Source organism: Pan paniscus, chromosome 23 (genome assembly GCF_029289425.2).
Source record: "Pan paniscus chromosome 23, NHGRI_mPanPan1-v2.0_pri, whole genome shotgun sequence".
Lineage (NCBI taxonomy): Eukaryota > Metazoa > Chordata > Mammalia > Primates > Hominidae > Pan > Pan paniscus.
In genome coordinates this window covers 38762999-38780735 of record NC_085927.1, presented here as the reverse complement: position 1 = coordinate 38780735, position 17737 = coordinate 38762999, and the positions used below count along the sequence as shown (strand labels likewise).

The following is a 17737-nucleotide window of genomic DNA, read 5'->3' as shown; positions in this document are numbered from 1 at the left end:
AGGTTGCAGTGAGCGCCGAGATCACGCCATTGTACTCCAGCCTGGGTGACAGAGCAACACTGTTTCAAAATAAAAAATAAAAAAAAAGGCTCAGGCTCAGTATACTGGCCCGGCACAGTAGCTCACGCCTGTAATCCCAGCACTTTGGGATGCCAAGGCAGGCGGCTTGCTCGAGCCCAGGAATGCGTGACCAGCTTGGGCAACATGGCGAAATCCCGTCTCTACAAAAGATACGAAGATTAGCCAGGGGTGGTGGCGCATGCCTGCAGTCCCAGCTACTTGGGAGGCTGAGGGGGGCAGATGGGTTGAGCCTGAAAGGTTAAGACTGCAGTGAGCCACTGCACTCCAACCTGGGTGACAAAGCAAGACCCTGTATCAATTAAAAAAAAAAAAAAGGGGGGGGGCTGGGTGGGGTGGCTCACGCCTGTAATCCCAGCACTTTGGGAGGCCGAGACAGGGGGATCACCTGAGGTCATGTGTTCCAGACCAGCCTGACCAAAATGGAGAAACCCCATCTCTATTAAAAATACAAAATTAACCAGGCGTGGTGGCGCATGCCTGTAATCCCAGCTACTTGGGAAGCTGGGGCAAGAGAATCACTTGAACCCGGGAGGTGGAGGTTGCATTGAGCCAAGATGGCGCCACTACACTCCAGCCTAGGTAACGAGCAAAACTCCGTCTAAAAAACAAAACAAAACAAAAAAACAAAAACGAATACACTTTGAATTCTCTGACTTAGTCTTTCTGAGAGGCTAAGGATCAAGGTACCACCAAATGATAAACAGAACTAGCTTATATGAGCAGAGTTATTACAAGAGAACAGCAAAAAACCAGCTATATACACTGCCCGTTTACCTGTCCTCAATCTCCTGAAGCTTCCTTCGGGCAACTTCACACTGTGGTTCTCCAGTTGTCTGATCCATTTCTTCACAAATAACATCTAATATCCCAGGTACGGAAAGGCCACTAACACTGGGATTTACTCCATGCCCCTCTACATCCTGATGTGCACAAAGAATCCAGTCATTAGGACCAGCACAGAGCTCTGCTTCAGTTATCCTTTTCTTTCTTACTGGACAACTGAAAAAAAGAAAAAAAATTCAATGAAAATCCCAACTAATATAAATGAAATGTTTATCATTCCTATCTCCAATCAAATTTTTGTATTTAAAAAACTAGCTTTTTTGACAAGTGTGTAGTAACAAGATGGAAAATACTGCGTATTTTTCCTGCTATTCTCACAGCCACACTAAACTGTTTTCTTCTACTGCTCTTTGCCAAATAAAGATGCACCTGTAAGATTCTGCCTGTTCAGACAGTAAGTGTTCAATGTGGGACCTTAAAGTCATTCCTGCTTATTTGGCTCTGGAAAGGTCAAGTGGGAAGTAAAGAAACCAAAAGTTGGCTAGGTGTGGTGGCTCACACCTGTAATACCAGCACTTGGAGTGGCTGAGGTGGGAAGATCACTTGAGCCCAGAGTTCAAGACCAGCTTAGGCAACACAGTGAGACGCTAATTCAAACCATGAATGAATGAATGAATGAATGAAAAAAAGAAACCAAAAGTCAGCAATTCAGCATCATATTTTGTCATACTGCTACTGCTCCATCAAACATATAGGAAGATGGTCTGGCAGCCATTCTATATTCCCTTAGGGCAAAAACATGTCTCATGAGGTTTGTTCAAAGTATTAATATTACAGGTGTGGGTGACAGCATTAATTTCTTGGTCCCCTTCAAAATGTCAGAGGCTCTATCAGTGTCCAACCAATAGTGGGGTCCAATTTTCTCCCACTTTGCAACATAATGTCTTCACATCCTAAACAAATTTGTATTTCATAGAAATTTCAGAATTCATCAAATCCATTTTTTTTTTTTGGAAACTAGGACCTAGAAAAACTAACCCGGCTTCTCCAAAGTGTCACAGTAAAGTAGTGAGTTTATCTTGAGGACCAGACACCAGAGCTGCCGAATCATATCTCCATGCCATCTTTACTAACTCCCTGTACCTTCTTAGGGAGGTTCAACTGTTCAAGTGCTTACCACCAAGTAGTATTTGCAAGCACTACGATATACCCAGTGTTTAGCTGAAAGCTGTCTGAAGCAAGCTGAATAGTCAATCGGCCCTGTTCTATTATGTACGTAGACCAAAAGTACTTTATTGCCTGGGCATCAGCAAGTACAGTCTCAAGGCCAGAATACAGCTTTATAACCAAAAAAAATCATTAATGGCTACCACAGCCTCTGATTCTTTAAACTGAGGGCCAAAGAAGAGGCATGTATTTTACAAAAACAAATTTCTATTCCATGTTAAGACTGTGAAAACCAACATAAAGTCTCTGGCAATATAAAATCTGACAAGTAACAGATCTCTCAAACCTAGATTTTTTTAATGCAGTCAACTATTAAACAAAATGTTTGGTTTATAATTAGTTTTAACTCCTAAGAAAGCATTAAGAATGTTCAGCTATATCTAACATTTCTGTCATATTTCAATAGTTTTAAAATATGGGATATTTTAGGCCGGACACGGTAGTTCATGCCTGTAATCCCAGCACTTTGGGAGGCCGAGGCAGGTGGATCACTTGAGGGCAAGAGTTTGAGATGAGCCTGGCCAACATGGTGAAACCCCGTCTCCACTAAAAATACAAAAAAAAATAGCTGGGCGCAGTGGCACGCACCTTTAATCCCAGCTACTAGGAAGGCCAAGGCAGGAGAATCGCTTGAACCCAGGAGGGGGGAGGTTGCAGTGAGCCAAGATTGCGTCACTGCACTCCAGCCTGGGCAACAGACCAAGGCTCCGTCTCAAAAATAAATAAATAAATAAATAAAGTATGTGATATTTTGAAAAGCAGAAAATAGTTATACTTACAAAAAACAGCTAAGAAAAAGCAGAATAAGGCGAGTGTCGTGGTGTGTGCCTACAGTTCCAGCTACTTGGGAGGCTGAGGAAGGAGATCACTTGAGCCCAGTGTTTGAGACCAGCCTGAGCAACACAGTGAGAGTCCACATCCCCAAAAAGCAAAATAAATCTAAAGGGAATAGGTAATTTCCCCACACATCTAATAATTCCACTATAAAATGCAAATAAAGTTTAACACCTGGGTTCTGCGCTCTGACCTCCAACAACATGATTTAGACTAAGTTATTTCATGCCTGTAGGTCCACTTTCTAAATAGAGATCACTGATAATTAAGTCCCAAAGATAATATGATAGCACGCTTCTGGGCATTAGACATCCAAATGTCTCATCCCACTGCCTCCCAAGGCCTCAACTTCTCCATTTGTAAATTAAAGATGGTTAACTTTTTAAGCCGATAGTTTCTATACTTTAAACTTTTTATTTATTTATTTTAGCATCTATAATAACATCTTAAAAGAGAACCGCAAAAGATAAAAGCAAAAAGTTTCCTGTGTTATCCACAGTAATCCTAAGGCAATAAAGAACATAAATATTTTCTGTTCAGTGGGCCTCACTGCAACCTCCGCCTCCTGGGTTCAAGCAATTCTCCTGCCTCAGCCCCCCGAGTAGCTGGGACTACAGGCGCGCACCACCACACCCGGCTGACTTTTGTATTTTTAAGAGAGAAGAGGTTTCACCATGTTGGCCAGGTTGGTCTCAAACTACTGATCTGAGGTGATCTGCCTGCCTCGGCCTCCCAAAGTGCTAGGATTACAGGCATGAGCCACCGCACCCGACCTAGTGATTTTTAAATTAAGGGAACTTTCAAATTTAATGTTTTATGAATCTATGTATCAACAAGTTTAGAAAATCCAAAGTGTCCAATGGCAAAAAGAATCATACACAAAGTTAAAAGACAAAGGATAAATTTGAAGAAAACATTCCTTAATAAAGATTTCCTGGCAGGACGTGGTGGCTCACGACTATAATCCCAGCACTTTGGGAGGCCGAGGCCACTTTGGGAGGCCGAGGCGGGCGGATCACAAGGTCAGGAGATAGAGACCATCCTGGCTAACAGGGTGAAACCCTGCCTTTACTAACAATGCAAAAAATTTGCCGGGTGTGGTGGCACGCACTGTAATCCCAGCTACTAGGGAGGCTGAGAGAATTGCTTGAACCCAGGAAGCAGAGGTTGCAGTGAACCCTGATCGTGCTACTGTACTGCAACCTAGGCAACAGAGCGAGGATACATCTCAAAAAAAAAAAAAATTCCTATAAGAAAAAGATCAATAAGCCAATAGAAAATTTGCATAAACAGCCAGGAGCAGTGGCTCACGCCTGTAATCCCAGAACTTTGGGAGGCTGAGGCGGGTGGATCATGAGGTCAAGGAATCAAGACCATCCTGACCAACATGGTGAAACCCCGTCTCTACTAAAAATATAAAAATTAGCTGGGCCTGGAGGTGCAAGCCTGTGGTCCCAGCAACTCGCGAGGCTGAGGCAGGAGAATCACTTGAGCCCAGGAGGTGGAGGTTAAAGTGAGTCAAGATGGTGCCACTGCACTCCAGCCTGGTGGCAGAGCAAGAGTCCATCTCAAAAAAAAGAAAAGAAAAGAAAAGAAAAGATGTCCAGTATCACTTATAATTAACAAATATAAATTAAATCAGCAATCTAAACTTCTTTAACCTTTTTAACTATAAAATTCTACAAACATAAAATTACATGAAACATACAGCTTTACAAATAATTACAAAACAAACAATGATGACAATATAATTAAGATACAGAATAGGCCAGGCGCAGTGGTTCACGACTGTAATTCCAGCACTTTGGGAGGCCAGGGCCAGCGGGCGAGCGAATCACAAGGTCAGGAGACTGAGACCATCCTGGCTAACATGGTGAAACCCCGTCTGTACCAAAGATACAAAAAATTATCACACGCCTGTAGTCCCAGCTACATGGGAGGCTGAGGCAGGAGAATCACTTGAACCCGGGAGGCAGAGGTTGTGCCGAGGGAGCCAAGATTGCGCCACTGCACTCCAGCCTGGACAACAGAGCAAGATGCCGTCTCAAAAAAAAAAAAAAAAAAGCTACAGTATACTGGCCAGGCACAGTAGCTCACGCCTGTAATCCTAGCACTTTGGAAGGCCAAGGCGGGCAGATTACTTGAAGTCACGAGTTTTAGACCAGCCTGGCCAACATGGCACAACCCTTTCTCTATTAAAAATACAAAAAATTGGTTGGGTGCGGTGGCTCACGCCTGTAATCCCAGTACTTTGGGAGGCCAAGGCGAGAAGATCATCTGAGGTCGGAAGTTCCAGACCAGCCTGACCAAAATGCAGAAACCCCATCTCTACTAAAAATGCAAAATTAGCCAAGCATGGAGGCACATGCCTGTAATCCCAGCTATTCAGGAGGCTGAGGCAGGAGAACTGCTTGAAGCTGGGAGGGAGAGGTTGTGCTGAGCTGAGATTGCACCACTGCGCTCCAGCCTGGGCAACAAGAGCGAAACTCCGTCTCAAAAAAAAAAAAAAAAATTAGCTGGGCATGGTGGCACGCGCCTGTAATCCCAGCTACTTGGGAGGATGAGGCAGGAGAATCACTTGAACCTGAGACAGAGGTGACAGTGAGCTGAGCCTGCGCTACTGCACTCCAGCCTGAGCAACAGAGCAAAACTCCAGGGAAAAAAAAAGAAAAGAAAAGATATACAATACTGCCAGCATCCCAAAATGGTAATCTAGTCTTGCTCTGTCGCCTAGGACGGAGTGCAGTGGCACAATCTTGGCTCACTGTAACCTCTGCCTTCTCCTCGTGCCTCAGTCTCTGGAGTGGCTGGGATCACAGGGGCGCACCACCACACCAGCTATTTCTTTGTATTTAGTAGAGACAGGGTTTCACCATTTTGGCCAGGCTGGTCTTGAACTCCTGGGCTCAAGCAATCCACCCACCCTGGCCTCCCCAAGTGCTGGGATTACAGGCATGAGGCACCACACCGGATGCCAAATCAGGACTTTAATGTGGATGCCTAATGATCCTAATAGTCCCAATTTACACTCCTACCCATATTTAAGAGTTCCTGGTGCTTCACACGCATCCCAACATCTGGAGGTAGAGTGTCATCTCATTGTGGCTTTAATACACATTTCCCTAAAGACTAATGAGGTTGAACGCTTTTTTATTTGGTTGTTCATGGATATTATCTTTGGGAAACCTTTTTACTTTTCTTTTTTTGAGACAGAGTCTCACTTTGTCACCCAGGCTGGAGTGCGGTAGGACGATCTCGGCTCACTGCAACCTCTGCCGCCCCGGTTCAAACGATTCTCCTGCCTCAGCCTCCCGAGTAGCTGGGATTACAGACACCTGCCACTGCACCTGGCTAATTTTTGTATTTTTAGCAGAGACAGGGTTTCATCATATTGGTCAGGCTGGTCTTGAACTCCTGACCTCGTGATCCACCTGCCTCGGCTTCCCAAAGTGCTGGGATTACAGGTGTGAGCCACCGCGCCCGGCCTTACTTCTTTTTCTATTAGACTGTTTATGAGATATAATTTTTCATCTATTAGTTGGGCAGCAATCCCGAAGTTTAAAAACACACTTGTGTTCAGAGGATGTTAATGGGCATATAAATTGGCAAAAACTCATGTTCAAAATTTAAAATGCACACACTTTAAGACCCAGCAATTCCACATCAAGGAAATCATTCATATACTTCCAAACATATACAAAGAACTTCAAAAGAATGGTCAGGGTAGATTGTAATAGCAAAAGATTAGAAATAATTTAGAAATGCATCAATAGGAAATTGGTTAATTATCTATACCAAGTCCTACGATAGAATTCCACACAACTACTTTCTTTTGTTTTTTTGAGACAGAGTCTCACTCTACTGCCCAGGCTGGAGTGCAATGGCGCAATCTTGGCTCACTGCAACCTCCACCTCCCGGGTTCAAGTGATTCTCCTGCCTCAGCCTCCTGAGTAGCTGGCATTACAGTCGCGCACCACTACCTATGGCTAATTTTTGTATTTTAATAGAGATGGGGTTTCACCATGCTGGCCAGGCTGGTCTCAAACTCCTGACCTCCTGATCTGCCCTTCTCAGCCTCCCAAAGTGCTGGGATTACAGGTGTGAGCCACCACGCCTGGCCTCCACTCAACTATTGAAAGAGAAATTACGTAAACCTCTCTCTATGTGCTGATATGCAACAAGCTACAGAAGAGTAAAATGAAAAGATCAATGTGTTGCACAGTGTGAACCATATCTTCCTACAAATGTAAAAACACAGCCACTGCACTCCAGCCTGACAGAATGAGGCCTTGTCTCAAAAAAGAAAAAAAGAAAGAAAAAAAAAAAACACTTGTGAACTTGGTAAATTTTTAGATTATCTTCTAAAGGAGACAATGAAAACAGGTAAGGGGGTTGTCTCTGGTGGGGAAAACTAGGGGTGTGGAGTAAAAGATTTTGTAATACAGCCTGGGGTGACGGTTCATACCTGTAATCCCAGAGTTGGGAGGACTGCTTGAGGCCAGAAGTTCATGACCAGACTGGGCAACATAGTGAGACACCATCTCTACAAAAAATTTTTTAAAAAATTAGCTGAGCCTGGTGGCACAAGTCTGTAGTCTCAGCTGTTCAGGAGGCTGAAGCTGAGGGATCATTTGAGCCCAAGGAGTTTGAGGCTGCAGTGAGCTGTGATCACACAACTGCACTCCAGCTTGGGTGACAGAGCCCCTGACTTTAAAAAAAAAAAAAAAAAAAAAGACTTTTCAGGCCGGGGCGGCTCAGGCCTGTAATCTCAGCACTTTGGGAGGCCGAGGCGGGCGGATCATGAAGTCAGAAGATCAAGACCACCCTGGCTAACACGGTGAAACCCCGTCTCTACTAAAAAAAAAAAAATTGCCAGGCGTGGTGGCGGGCGCCTGTAGTCCCAGCTACTCGGGAGGCTGAGGCAGGAGAATGGCATGAACCCGGGAGGCGGAGATTGCAGTGAGCCCACATAGCGCCACTGCACTCCAGCCTGGGCGACAGAGGCAGACTCCGTCTCAAAAAAAAAAAAACACAAAACTTTTCAATATGTATCCTTTAAATTATTTTACTTTGTGCATGTAATATTAACATGGCTCAAAATCCAAATATTACAACTTGTTATAGAGCGAAAAGTTTCCCTCTGACCTGTCTGCCTGCCACTGTTACTTTCTCTAAAAGACAACCAATGTCACTAATTTCTGTCTCTTTCCAGAGACACTCATCTAATGTTTCACCTTTTCACTTAAGTAATTTAGACTATAACAGGGGTTCAACTAACGGTGACCACAGAGTGAATAAACAACCACTGAAACTTACTCATCATCCTCCTCCTCCTCTCGCTTGTGTTTCTTTTTACAGTGAACAGAAACACTGTTGAAACAAACAAAAATCAGTCAATTAAGAAATGTACTCGAGCTTGTGGTTTCAGTATCCTCTTTCTTGCTCCAATAATCTTGCTCATCCCCACATACCAAACGTCCCTTTCTGAGCCTAGTGGGATGGGTACAAATCACAGGTCAGTCGGGTAACGGTGGATTGCCCCGACAGAACTGGACAGTGAAATCTCAACTTGTCCTTTTGTTAACGTAATGGAAGACAGATTAGGGAGGACCAAACCAGGGAAACGTCCTCGGGGCAGGCGCTGTGTTAAGCACTTTATTTACATAATCTCACTAAGAGGACCCATTTCTGTCCCATGCTTGGCATACTTTGCAGATGAGACACTGAAAGTTGTCACTAACAGCGGCCGCGCCGAGGGGGCACCCAGACCGAGTCGCCCAGGTTCCAACTGGAAAAGTCTCACTTCTCGGGGCCGCAGTCGAGCCGAGGTTCGGACCGGACTCCTGGGCTATGTGACCCCCGGCGACTTACAGTTAACGTCTCCGGGAATCACTTTCTTCATCTGTAAACTGGGCTGCGAAGCTCCCGCGGAGGGCCGTGGGGAGGGAGAGTCAAAAAGCCCCGGCGCGGAGCCCGCGCCCCTGCCCGCGCCCGCCGCGAGGGGCGCCCAGCCTGCCCGCCCGCCCTGCGCCCTGCACCCGACGGGCTCCTCACCGTCCGCGCGCCGCACTCCCGGCGGGACTGCTAGGGACTGCGCGAGGTCCCGGCCGCGGGGCCAACTCGGCGCCGTCAGCCCCCGGCGGGAAGGCCCGGCCGGGGAAGGCCGGCTGCGGCGGCTGCAGGAAGTCCGAGCCGCCGCTCAGAGGGAGGCCGCTGAAGGGCCGGCCGAGCGCAGCCATAGCCGGCGAGACGAGGAGGCTGCGACGGCGGCCTCGGCCGCCCGCGTCCCCAGGCCCGGCAGCCGCAGCCACAGCTACTGCCGAAACCCGCCAGCCTCCGATCCCGCTCTCGACCCCACGTCACGCCTTCTAGAACCCTCCAACTCAGGCCGCTCGGGGGCATGCCGGGATTTGTTGTGTGTAGAGGGCCGCTGCCGCGAGGGATGCCGGGATTTGCAGTCCTTCCGGACTACAAGCAAAATAGCTGCTTCTCGACCTCTTAGCTGGGGCTTAGGGTGTCTCTGGCTGGCCAAGAGTATGACCTCGGTTCAAATCCTCACTCCGCAAGTTTCGTATCTCAGTTTCCACAGTAGTAAAATGAGATAATAATAGTACATATAATCATAGAGTTGATGTGCGGAATACATGAATTTAAACATCTAGAGCCAGGGCAGGGCGGTGGCTCACTCGTGTAATCCCAGCAATTTGGAAGGTGGAGGCGGGAGGATCTCTTGAGCCCGGGAGACCCTGTCTCAAAACAAAAACAATCTAGAGCCCTTAAAGCAGTGCCTGACATACAATACACGCTCATTATCAGTTATTAATATGTGACTCTATTAATAAAAATGTAACAATTTTAATACAAATGAAGTTGGTGGTGCCTTAGAACAGCATGGAAAATTAAGTAAAAACCTCAGCTGCTGGCTGGGGGCGGTGGCTCACGCCTGTAATCTTATCACTTTGGGAGGCCGAGGTGGGCGAATCACTTGAGGTCAGGAGTTCAAGACCAGCCTGGCCTACGTGGTGAAATCCCGTCTCTACCAAAAATATAAAAAATTAGCCAGGTGTGGTGGTGCGCGCCTGTAATCCCATGTACTCGGGAGGCTGAGGCAGGAGAATCGCTTGAACCCGGGAGGCGGAGGTTGCAGTGAGCCGAGATCGTGCCACTGCACTCCAGCCTGGGTGGCAGAGCGAGACTACGTCTCAAGAAACAAAACAAAACAAAACAAAAAAACACCTCAGTTGCGCGGCAAGGTGGCTCACGCCTGTGATCCCATCACTTTGGGAGGTCGGAGGTGGGAGGTGGGAGAATCGCTTGAGGCCAGGAGTCCATCCTAGGTCTAGCTTGACCCTATCTCAACAACAAAAAAATAACAATTAGCCCACTGTGGTAGTGCATGTCTGTAGTCCTAGCTACTGGGGAGGCTGAGGTGAGAGGATTGCTTGAGCCCATGAGTTTGAGGTTACAGTGGGCTATAATTACACCACTGCACTCCAGTCTGAGCGACAGAGCAAGACCGTGTCTCAAAAAAAAAAAAAAAAAAAAAAAGTAAACTCAGGACTTAAACAAAAACAAAAGCCTCAGAGCACTTGCGACAGGTACTGGCAAGCCTTCCAGCCTCTTTGGGGCATTCAGAGGCAGCATCTCCTGCCTGGGGTTGGTAGATGGTCAACCCCCAATCACTGACTATGCCCTGTTTTTTCCATCTCACAACAGCACCACCATCCAATCGAAACTGCTTATGCCAATGTCAATGCCCTTCAGCCAAAGCACACACATGTACATAATTGAACAAAGAAAGGTTTATCTACTCATTCCAGTGAGGAAATTTCTCCCTTAGGAGGTGTTACAAAGGCTTTTTATAGGATTTGGGATTGTGTTAGACGTTTTGAGGGAAGGTTTTAAAAAACAGCTTTTGGCTGGGCTCAGTGGCTCACGCCTGTAATCCCAGCACTTTGGGAGGCCAAGGCAGGTGGATCACGAGGTCAGGAGAGCGAGACCATCCTGGCTAACACGGTGAAACCCCGTCTCTACTAAAAATACAAAAAAGGCCGGGTGCGGTGGCTCACGCCTGTAATCCCAGCACTTTGGGAGGCCGAGGCGGGCGGATCACGAGGTCAGGAGATCGAGACCATCCTGGCTAACACGGTGAAACCCTGTCTCTACTAAAAATACAAAAAATTAGCCGGGCGTGGTGGTGGGCGCCTGTAGTTCCAGCTACTCGGGATGCTGAGGCAGGAGAATGGCGTGAACCCGAGAGGCGGAGCTTGCAGTGAGCCGAGATCATATCACTGCACTCCAGCCTGGGCGACGGAGCAAGACTCCGTCTCACAAAATAAATAAATAAATAAATAAACAAATAAATAAATAAATACAAAAAATTAGCCGGGCGTGGTGGCGGGTGCCTGTAGTCCCAGCTACTTGGGAGGCTGAGGCAGGAGAATGGCGTGAACCCGGCAGGCGGAGCTTGCAGTGAGCAGAGATCACGCCACCGCACTCCAGCAAGGGAGACACAGCCAGACTCCCTCTCCAAAAAAAAAAAAAGAACTTTTCGGCCAGGTGCAGTGGCTCACACCTGTAATCCCAGCACTTTGGGAGGCCGAGGCAGTGGGATCACAAGGTCAGGAGTTCAAGACCAGCCTTGTCAATATGGTGAAACCCTGTCTCTACTAAAAATACAAAAATTAGCCAAGCATGGTGGTGGGCGCCTGTAGTCCCGGCTACTCAGATGGCTGAGGCAGGAGAATAGCTTGAGTCGGGGAGCCCAGGAGGCAGAGGTTGTAGTGAGCTGAGAGTCGAGATCCTGCCATTGCACTCCAGCCTGGGCGAAAGGGCAAGAGAAAGAAAAGGAAAGGAAAAAGAAAAGAAAGAAAACAGCTTTGCTCTGGAATTAATTCTGTCAGGAAGTGGGGATAAATTTGTGATTGGGTGTCCTTTTTTTTTTGAGACAGTGTCTCACTCTGTTGCCCAGACTGGAGTGCAGTGGTGCTATCTTGGCTCACTGCAGCCTCTCCCTCCCAGGTTCAAGCAATTCTCGTGCCTCAGCCTCCTGAGTAGCTGGGATTACAGGTGTGTGCCACCTTACCTGGCTAATTTTTGTATTTTTAGTAGAGATGGGGTTTCACCATGTTGGCCAGGCTGGCCTCAAACTCCTGACTTCAAGTGATCTGCCGGCTGTGATTGGGTATCTTAACCAATCTTTTCTATAAGGTGTGAGGAATGAAGGAAAGCTCAACCTCTAACTGGTAAAGTAGCAACCGTCCTTCATATCAGTTAGGGTAGGGTGGTATTTAGAAATTTTTGTGGTTTGGACAATGTTTATGCTTTTGCCTGTATTTGGACAGGATTAAGTGAACTTGTTTTTGTCGTGATCCATGAAGTCAGAATAGCCTTGTTTGATAACGCTCTGTGAAATTTTTATGTTTAACAGGAGGACAATGAAGTCTAACAGTATTGTGTCTGGAATTTATTCTTTCCGGTTGGTTCTTGGTCTTCCCAACTTCAAGAACGAAGCCATGGACCTTCGCGGTGAGTGTTACAGCTCTTAAAGATGGTGCGTCTGCAGTTCGTTCCTTCAGATGTTCAAATGTGTCCGGAGTTTCTTCCTTCCGGTGGGTGCGTGGTCTCGCTGACTTCAGAAGAGAACCTGCAGACCTTCACAGTGAGTGTTACAGCTCTTAAAGGTGGCCTGTCCGGAGTTGTTTGTTCTGCCAGGTGCGTTTGTGATCTTGCTGACTTCAGGAATGAAGCCACAGATCCTCGCGGTGGGTGTTATGGCTCATGAAGGCAGAGCAAACCCAGAGTGGGCAGCAGCAAGATTTACTGTGAACAGTGAAAGAACAAACCTTCCACAGTGTGAAAGGGAACACGAACAGGTTGTTGCTGCTATCTCAAGTGGCCAGCTTTTATTCCCTTATTTGGTCTTGCCCACATCCTGCTGATTGGTCCATTTTACAGAGTGCTGATTGGTCCATTTTACTGAGCGCTGATTGGTCCATTTTACAGAGTGCTAATTGGTGCGTTTTTACAGAGTGCTGATTGGTGCATTTACAATCCTTTAGCTAGACACAGAGCACTGATTGGTGCATTTACAATCCTTTGGCTAGACACAAAAGTTCTCCAAGTCCTCACTGGTCAGAAGCTCAGCTGGCTTCACCTCCCAGTATCAAGGAAGTTTCCTCTGTCAGAAGATACTTTTCTCTTTCTGACCAAAAACCAAGGCATCACCATGAATGCCTCTCTTTTGTTCACACCCATATCTAGTCAGTTAGCAAGTTCTATGGACTTTACTTGCAAAATGCTTCCAGATTCTCCCCATTCCTCTCTAACTCTATTGCCATTGTGATGATCCAAGAGAAAACTAACAAACCCCCTTTGCCAAGATAATGGATTGGGTTTCAGTTTTCTTAATGACATTTACAATTCAATTTTGCATTCTTAAAGTAAAATCCTGCTTAACTGGATATAAAAGATACTCTCCTGGGCAATTTCTACAAATGGCCACCTCATTCCTTACCTTAAAAAATATCCTTTTTTCCAGGCTTGGCTACCAAATAGTCTTGTTGACTCTGGGGTTTAGGGGAAAAAAAAAAAAAAAAGTAAAAAATATTTTTCCAGGCTGGGTGTGGTGGCTCACATCTGAAATTCCAGCACTTTGGGTGGCTGATGTGGCTTGAAGCCAGAAGTTCAAGACAAGTCTGGGCAATATAGCAAGACCCAGTCTCCAAAAAAAATAAAACCTAAAAAATTAGCCAGGCATGATGGTGCATGCCTGTTGTCCTAGCTACTACTGAGGCTGAGACAGGGGGATTGCTTGAGCCCAGTAGTTCAAGGTTGCAGGACACCATGATCATGCCACTGTACTTCAGCCTGGGTGAGAGGGCAAAGCTCTGTCTCAAAAAAACAAAAACGATACTTCCAGATGATCCTACGTATAAATATAAATACATACATATATATATATTTTTTTGTTTGTTTGTTTTTAGACGGAGTCTCGCTCTGTCACCCAGGCTGGAGTGCAGTGGCGCGATATCGGCTCACTGTGGGTTCCGCCTCCCGGGTTCACGCCATTCTCCTGCCTCAGCCTCCTGAGTAGCTGGGACTACAGGCGCCCGCCACCACACCTAGCTAATTTTTTGTATTTTTTTTTTAGCAGAGATGGGGTTTCACCATGTTAGCCAGGATGGTCTTGATCTCCTGACCTTGTGATCCGCCCACCTCGGCCTCCCAAAGTGCTGGGGTTACAGGCGTGAGCCACCGCGCCTGGCCATAAATATATATTTATAAAAAGAGAGTCATGGCCGGGCGTGGTGGCTCATGCCTGTAATCCTAGCACTTTGGGAAGTCAAGGTGGATGGATCACCTGAGGTCAGGAGTTCGCGACCAGCCTGGCCAACATGGTGAAACCCTGTGTCTACTAAAAATACAAAAATCAGCCAGGTGTGGTGGTGGGCAACTATAATCCCAGCTCCTCGGGAGGCTGAGCAGGACACTCGCTGGAACCCGGGAGGCAGAGGTTGCAGTGAGCCGAGATCGTGTCACTGCACTCCAGCCTGAGCAAGAAGAGCGAGATTCCGTCTCAAAAAATAATAAAAATAAAAAATAAATAAAAATAAGAGAGTCATACTCCATATTATTCTGAAATTTGCTTTTCTACCTAATTATATTTCTTGAATATCTATCTAAATTCATTCTTTCATTCTTTTTTTAATCACATGGCAGAAAGAGAAGGAGAGAGGGAAGGAAGGAGAGAGGAGGGAGAGAGAATGAGAGTGAAAGCCAGAGAGCCAGAGAGAGAGAGAAGAGAGGAAGCATGGGGTGTGGTGTAGAGACACCTTTGGCAGGCCCCAGCCCTGAGCTCCTCGGAGGGGAGGCACACACAACCATTGTTTTCATTCTTTAATTCAAAATTTTTTTTTTTTTGAGATGGAGTCTCACTCTGTCACCTAGGCTGGAGTGCAGTCGCTCGATCTCTGCTCACTGCAACCTCCGCCTCTGGGGTTCAAGCGATTCTCCTGCCTCAGCCTCCTGAGTAGCTGGGACTACAGGTGCCTGCCACCACGCCTTTCTAATTTTTATATTTTTAGTGGAGACGGAGTTTCACCATGTTGGCCAGGCTGGTCTCGAACTCCTGACTTCAGGTGATCTGACCGCCTTGGCCTCCTAAAGTGCTGGGATTACAGGCGTCCGCCACTGCACCCGGCCATAATTCATAATTCTATACTAAGTTATACCGCTTATTAGTCAATGTACTATAATTAATAATTTATTAGGTGCTTTCTATTTTCAAGGGTTCTTTACTCAGATTAAGTATTCCTCACAACTCTGTGAATTGGATGATTTTCCTACCTCCATTTTACAGATAAGAAAATTGAGGCAAGTTATGGTCCCCAATTCCCTCAGCTATATGTGAACTAGCCAGTGCCAAACCCCAGATCTGAGACCCTAGATCCTGCCCTAAACTTGTAGGGTCTGCTCATCTCATTGAATTCTGTGGAAGAAAGGGCTATGGGGAATCAATTTGAAAGACTCACTACAGTGTGTCTGAGACCTTGGAGCTTAAGACCCCAGAAGCATAAGTCAGAGGACTGTAGTTAGTTGTCCCCTCCATTACCCTGGGGAGAGCAGCTACAGAATTTGACAGTGGCCTCTAAGAGCCCCTCCTCTTTTTTTTTTTTTCTTTTTTCATTTTTTGAGACAAAGTCTCACTGTGTCACCCACGCTGGACTGCAGTGGTGCTCACTGCAACCTCCGCCTCCCAGGCTGAAGCAATTCTCCTGCCTCAGCCTACCGAGTAGCTGGGACTGCAGGTGCACACCACCATGCCTGGCTAATTTTTGTTTTTGTTTTTGTTTGAGACAGAGTTTTGCTCTTGTAGCCCAGGCTGGAGTGCAATGGCACAATCTCAGCTCACTGCAACCTCCGCTTCCCAGGTTCAAGTGATTCTTCTGCCTCAGCCTCCTGAGTAGCTGGGATTACAGACATGTGCCACCACAGCTGGCTAATTTTTTGTCTTTTTAGTAGAGATGGGGTTTCACCATATTGCCCAGGCTGGTCTCAAACTTCTGACCTCAAGTGATCCATCTGCCTCAGCCTCTTTAAGTGCTGGGATTACAGGCGTAAGCCACCGTACCCGGTCAAATTTTTGTATGTTTAATAGAGACAGGGTTTTGCCATATTGGCCAGGCTGGTCTTGAACTCCTGACCTCAAGTGATCCACCTGCCTTGGCCTTCCAAAGTGGTGGGATTACAGGTATGAGCCACTGCGCCTGGACCCACCTTTTTCTTAGTGATTGTCCAACCCTGCCTCTTTGATGTTACTTCCAGCGCACATCTCATAGGGTTGGTGGGTCAGAGACATACAGACACTCAGACAATCCTTTCATGACTCCTTTTTCCTTGGTGGTTAATCTCCACTGTTCCCCCCTACCTTTTTTTAAAACAATGTTTTCTGGTTATAAAATGAACACAGCTTCTTAGAAAGTTAGTGGTGGGGCTGATAAAAGTATAGAAAAGCAAATAAAAATCACTTAATACCATCCAGCAGGAAACTCCATTATGACTATCCAGGGAGGTTGGGGCTGCAGTGAGCTGTGACTGAACTACTGCACTCCAGCTTGAGTGACAGAGCAAGAGCTTGTCTCAAAAAAAAAAAAAAAAAAAAAAAAAAAGCCAGGGCCGGTGGGGAGGCGAGTGAGTAATTTGCCTACATAATAGTTATTAACTGGTAGAACTTAAGAAACAACCTTAGCGGCCAGGCACGGTGGCTCATGCTTGTAATCCCAGCACTTTGGGAGGCTGAGGTGGGCAGATCACTTTAGGTCAGGAGTATAAGACCAGCCTGGCCAACATAGTGAAGCCCTGTCTGTACCAAAAAAATACAAAAATTAGTTGGGCGTGGTGGCGCACGCCTGTAGTCCCAGCTTCTTAGGAGACTGAGGCAGGAGAACCACTTGAACCCAGGAGACAGAAGTTGCAGTGAGCTGAGTTCGTGCCACTCTACTGCAGCCTGGGTGACACAGCAAGACTCCATCTGAAAAAAAGAAACAATCCTAGCAAGCAAGTCAGGTAAATAATAGCAGAGTACTAAGCTTTATCCCCTCTGAAAGAAACACATGATACCAAACTGTTCATGGCAATGATCCATGAGGGGTGGGGTTGTCAGAAGTTATCACCTCAAGTGATCTGCCCTCCTCGGCCTCCGAAAGGGCTGGGATTACAGGTGTGAGCCACCGTGCCCGGCCAACCCCTTGTTATTGAGTCTATCTATGCTTCCTTACAGACAACATTTTCACGTGTTGTCACAACTTGTTGCTAGGGGAATTATGGGCGTCTGATGTGACTCCACTGGAAGAAGACCCTTGGAAGCTTGCATCTGATTTGTATCAGACTGTGCCAGGAGACTTTTCCTTGTGTTGATTTCATTTTGTACCCTTTTGCTATAATAAGTTATAGCCATGAGGCTGGGCATGGTGGCTCATGCCTGTAATCCCAGCACTTTGGGAGGCCGAGGCGGGTGGATCACGAGATCAGGAGATTGAGACCATCCTGGCTAACACGGTGAAACCCCGTCTCTACTAAAAATACAAAAAATTAGCGGGCGTGGTGGCGGGCGCCTGTAGCCCCAGCTACTCAGGAGGCTGAGGCAGGAGAATGGCGTGAATCCAGGAGGCAGAGCTTGCAGTGAGCTGAGATCGTGCCACTGCACTCCAGCCTGGGCGACAGAGCGAGACTGCGTCTCAAAAAAAAAAAAAAAAAGTTATAGCCATGAGTAGAACCATATACTGAGTCCTGTGAGATCTCCTGGCAAAT

The 17737-nt window shown here is 46.7% G+C and overlaps 1 protein-coding gene across 4 annotated transcripts in view; it reads right to left on the bottom strand.

Annotated features, from left to right (window-relative positions):
- Positions 1–9365, bottom strand: part of CCDC117 (coiled-coil domain containing 117) — a 49218-nt gene extending 39853 nt beyond the window's left edge. Inside the window, exons 1-3 of one of the 4 annotated variants that reach the window (XM_003820171.5) lie at positions 8981–9365; positions 8243–8296; positions 856–1080 (exon numbers count right to left, since the gene is read on the bottom strand). In XM_003820171.5, the coding sequence (XP_003820219.1) occupies positions 856–1080; positions 8243–8296; positions 8981–9165 (464 nt within the window). In that variant the 5' untranslated portion in view covers positions 9166–9365. Of the gene's footprint in view, positions 1–855; positions 1081–7391; positions 8207–8242; positions 8297–8797; positions 8946–8980 lie in introns of those variants that run through there. The other 3 variants (XM_008973575.6, XM_014343267.4, XM_055105908.2) reach the window with 3 other exon arrangements.
- Positions 9366–17737: the final 8372 nt, after the last annotated feature.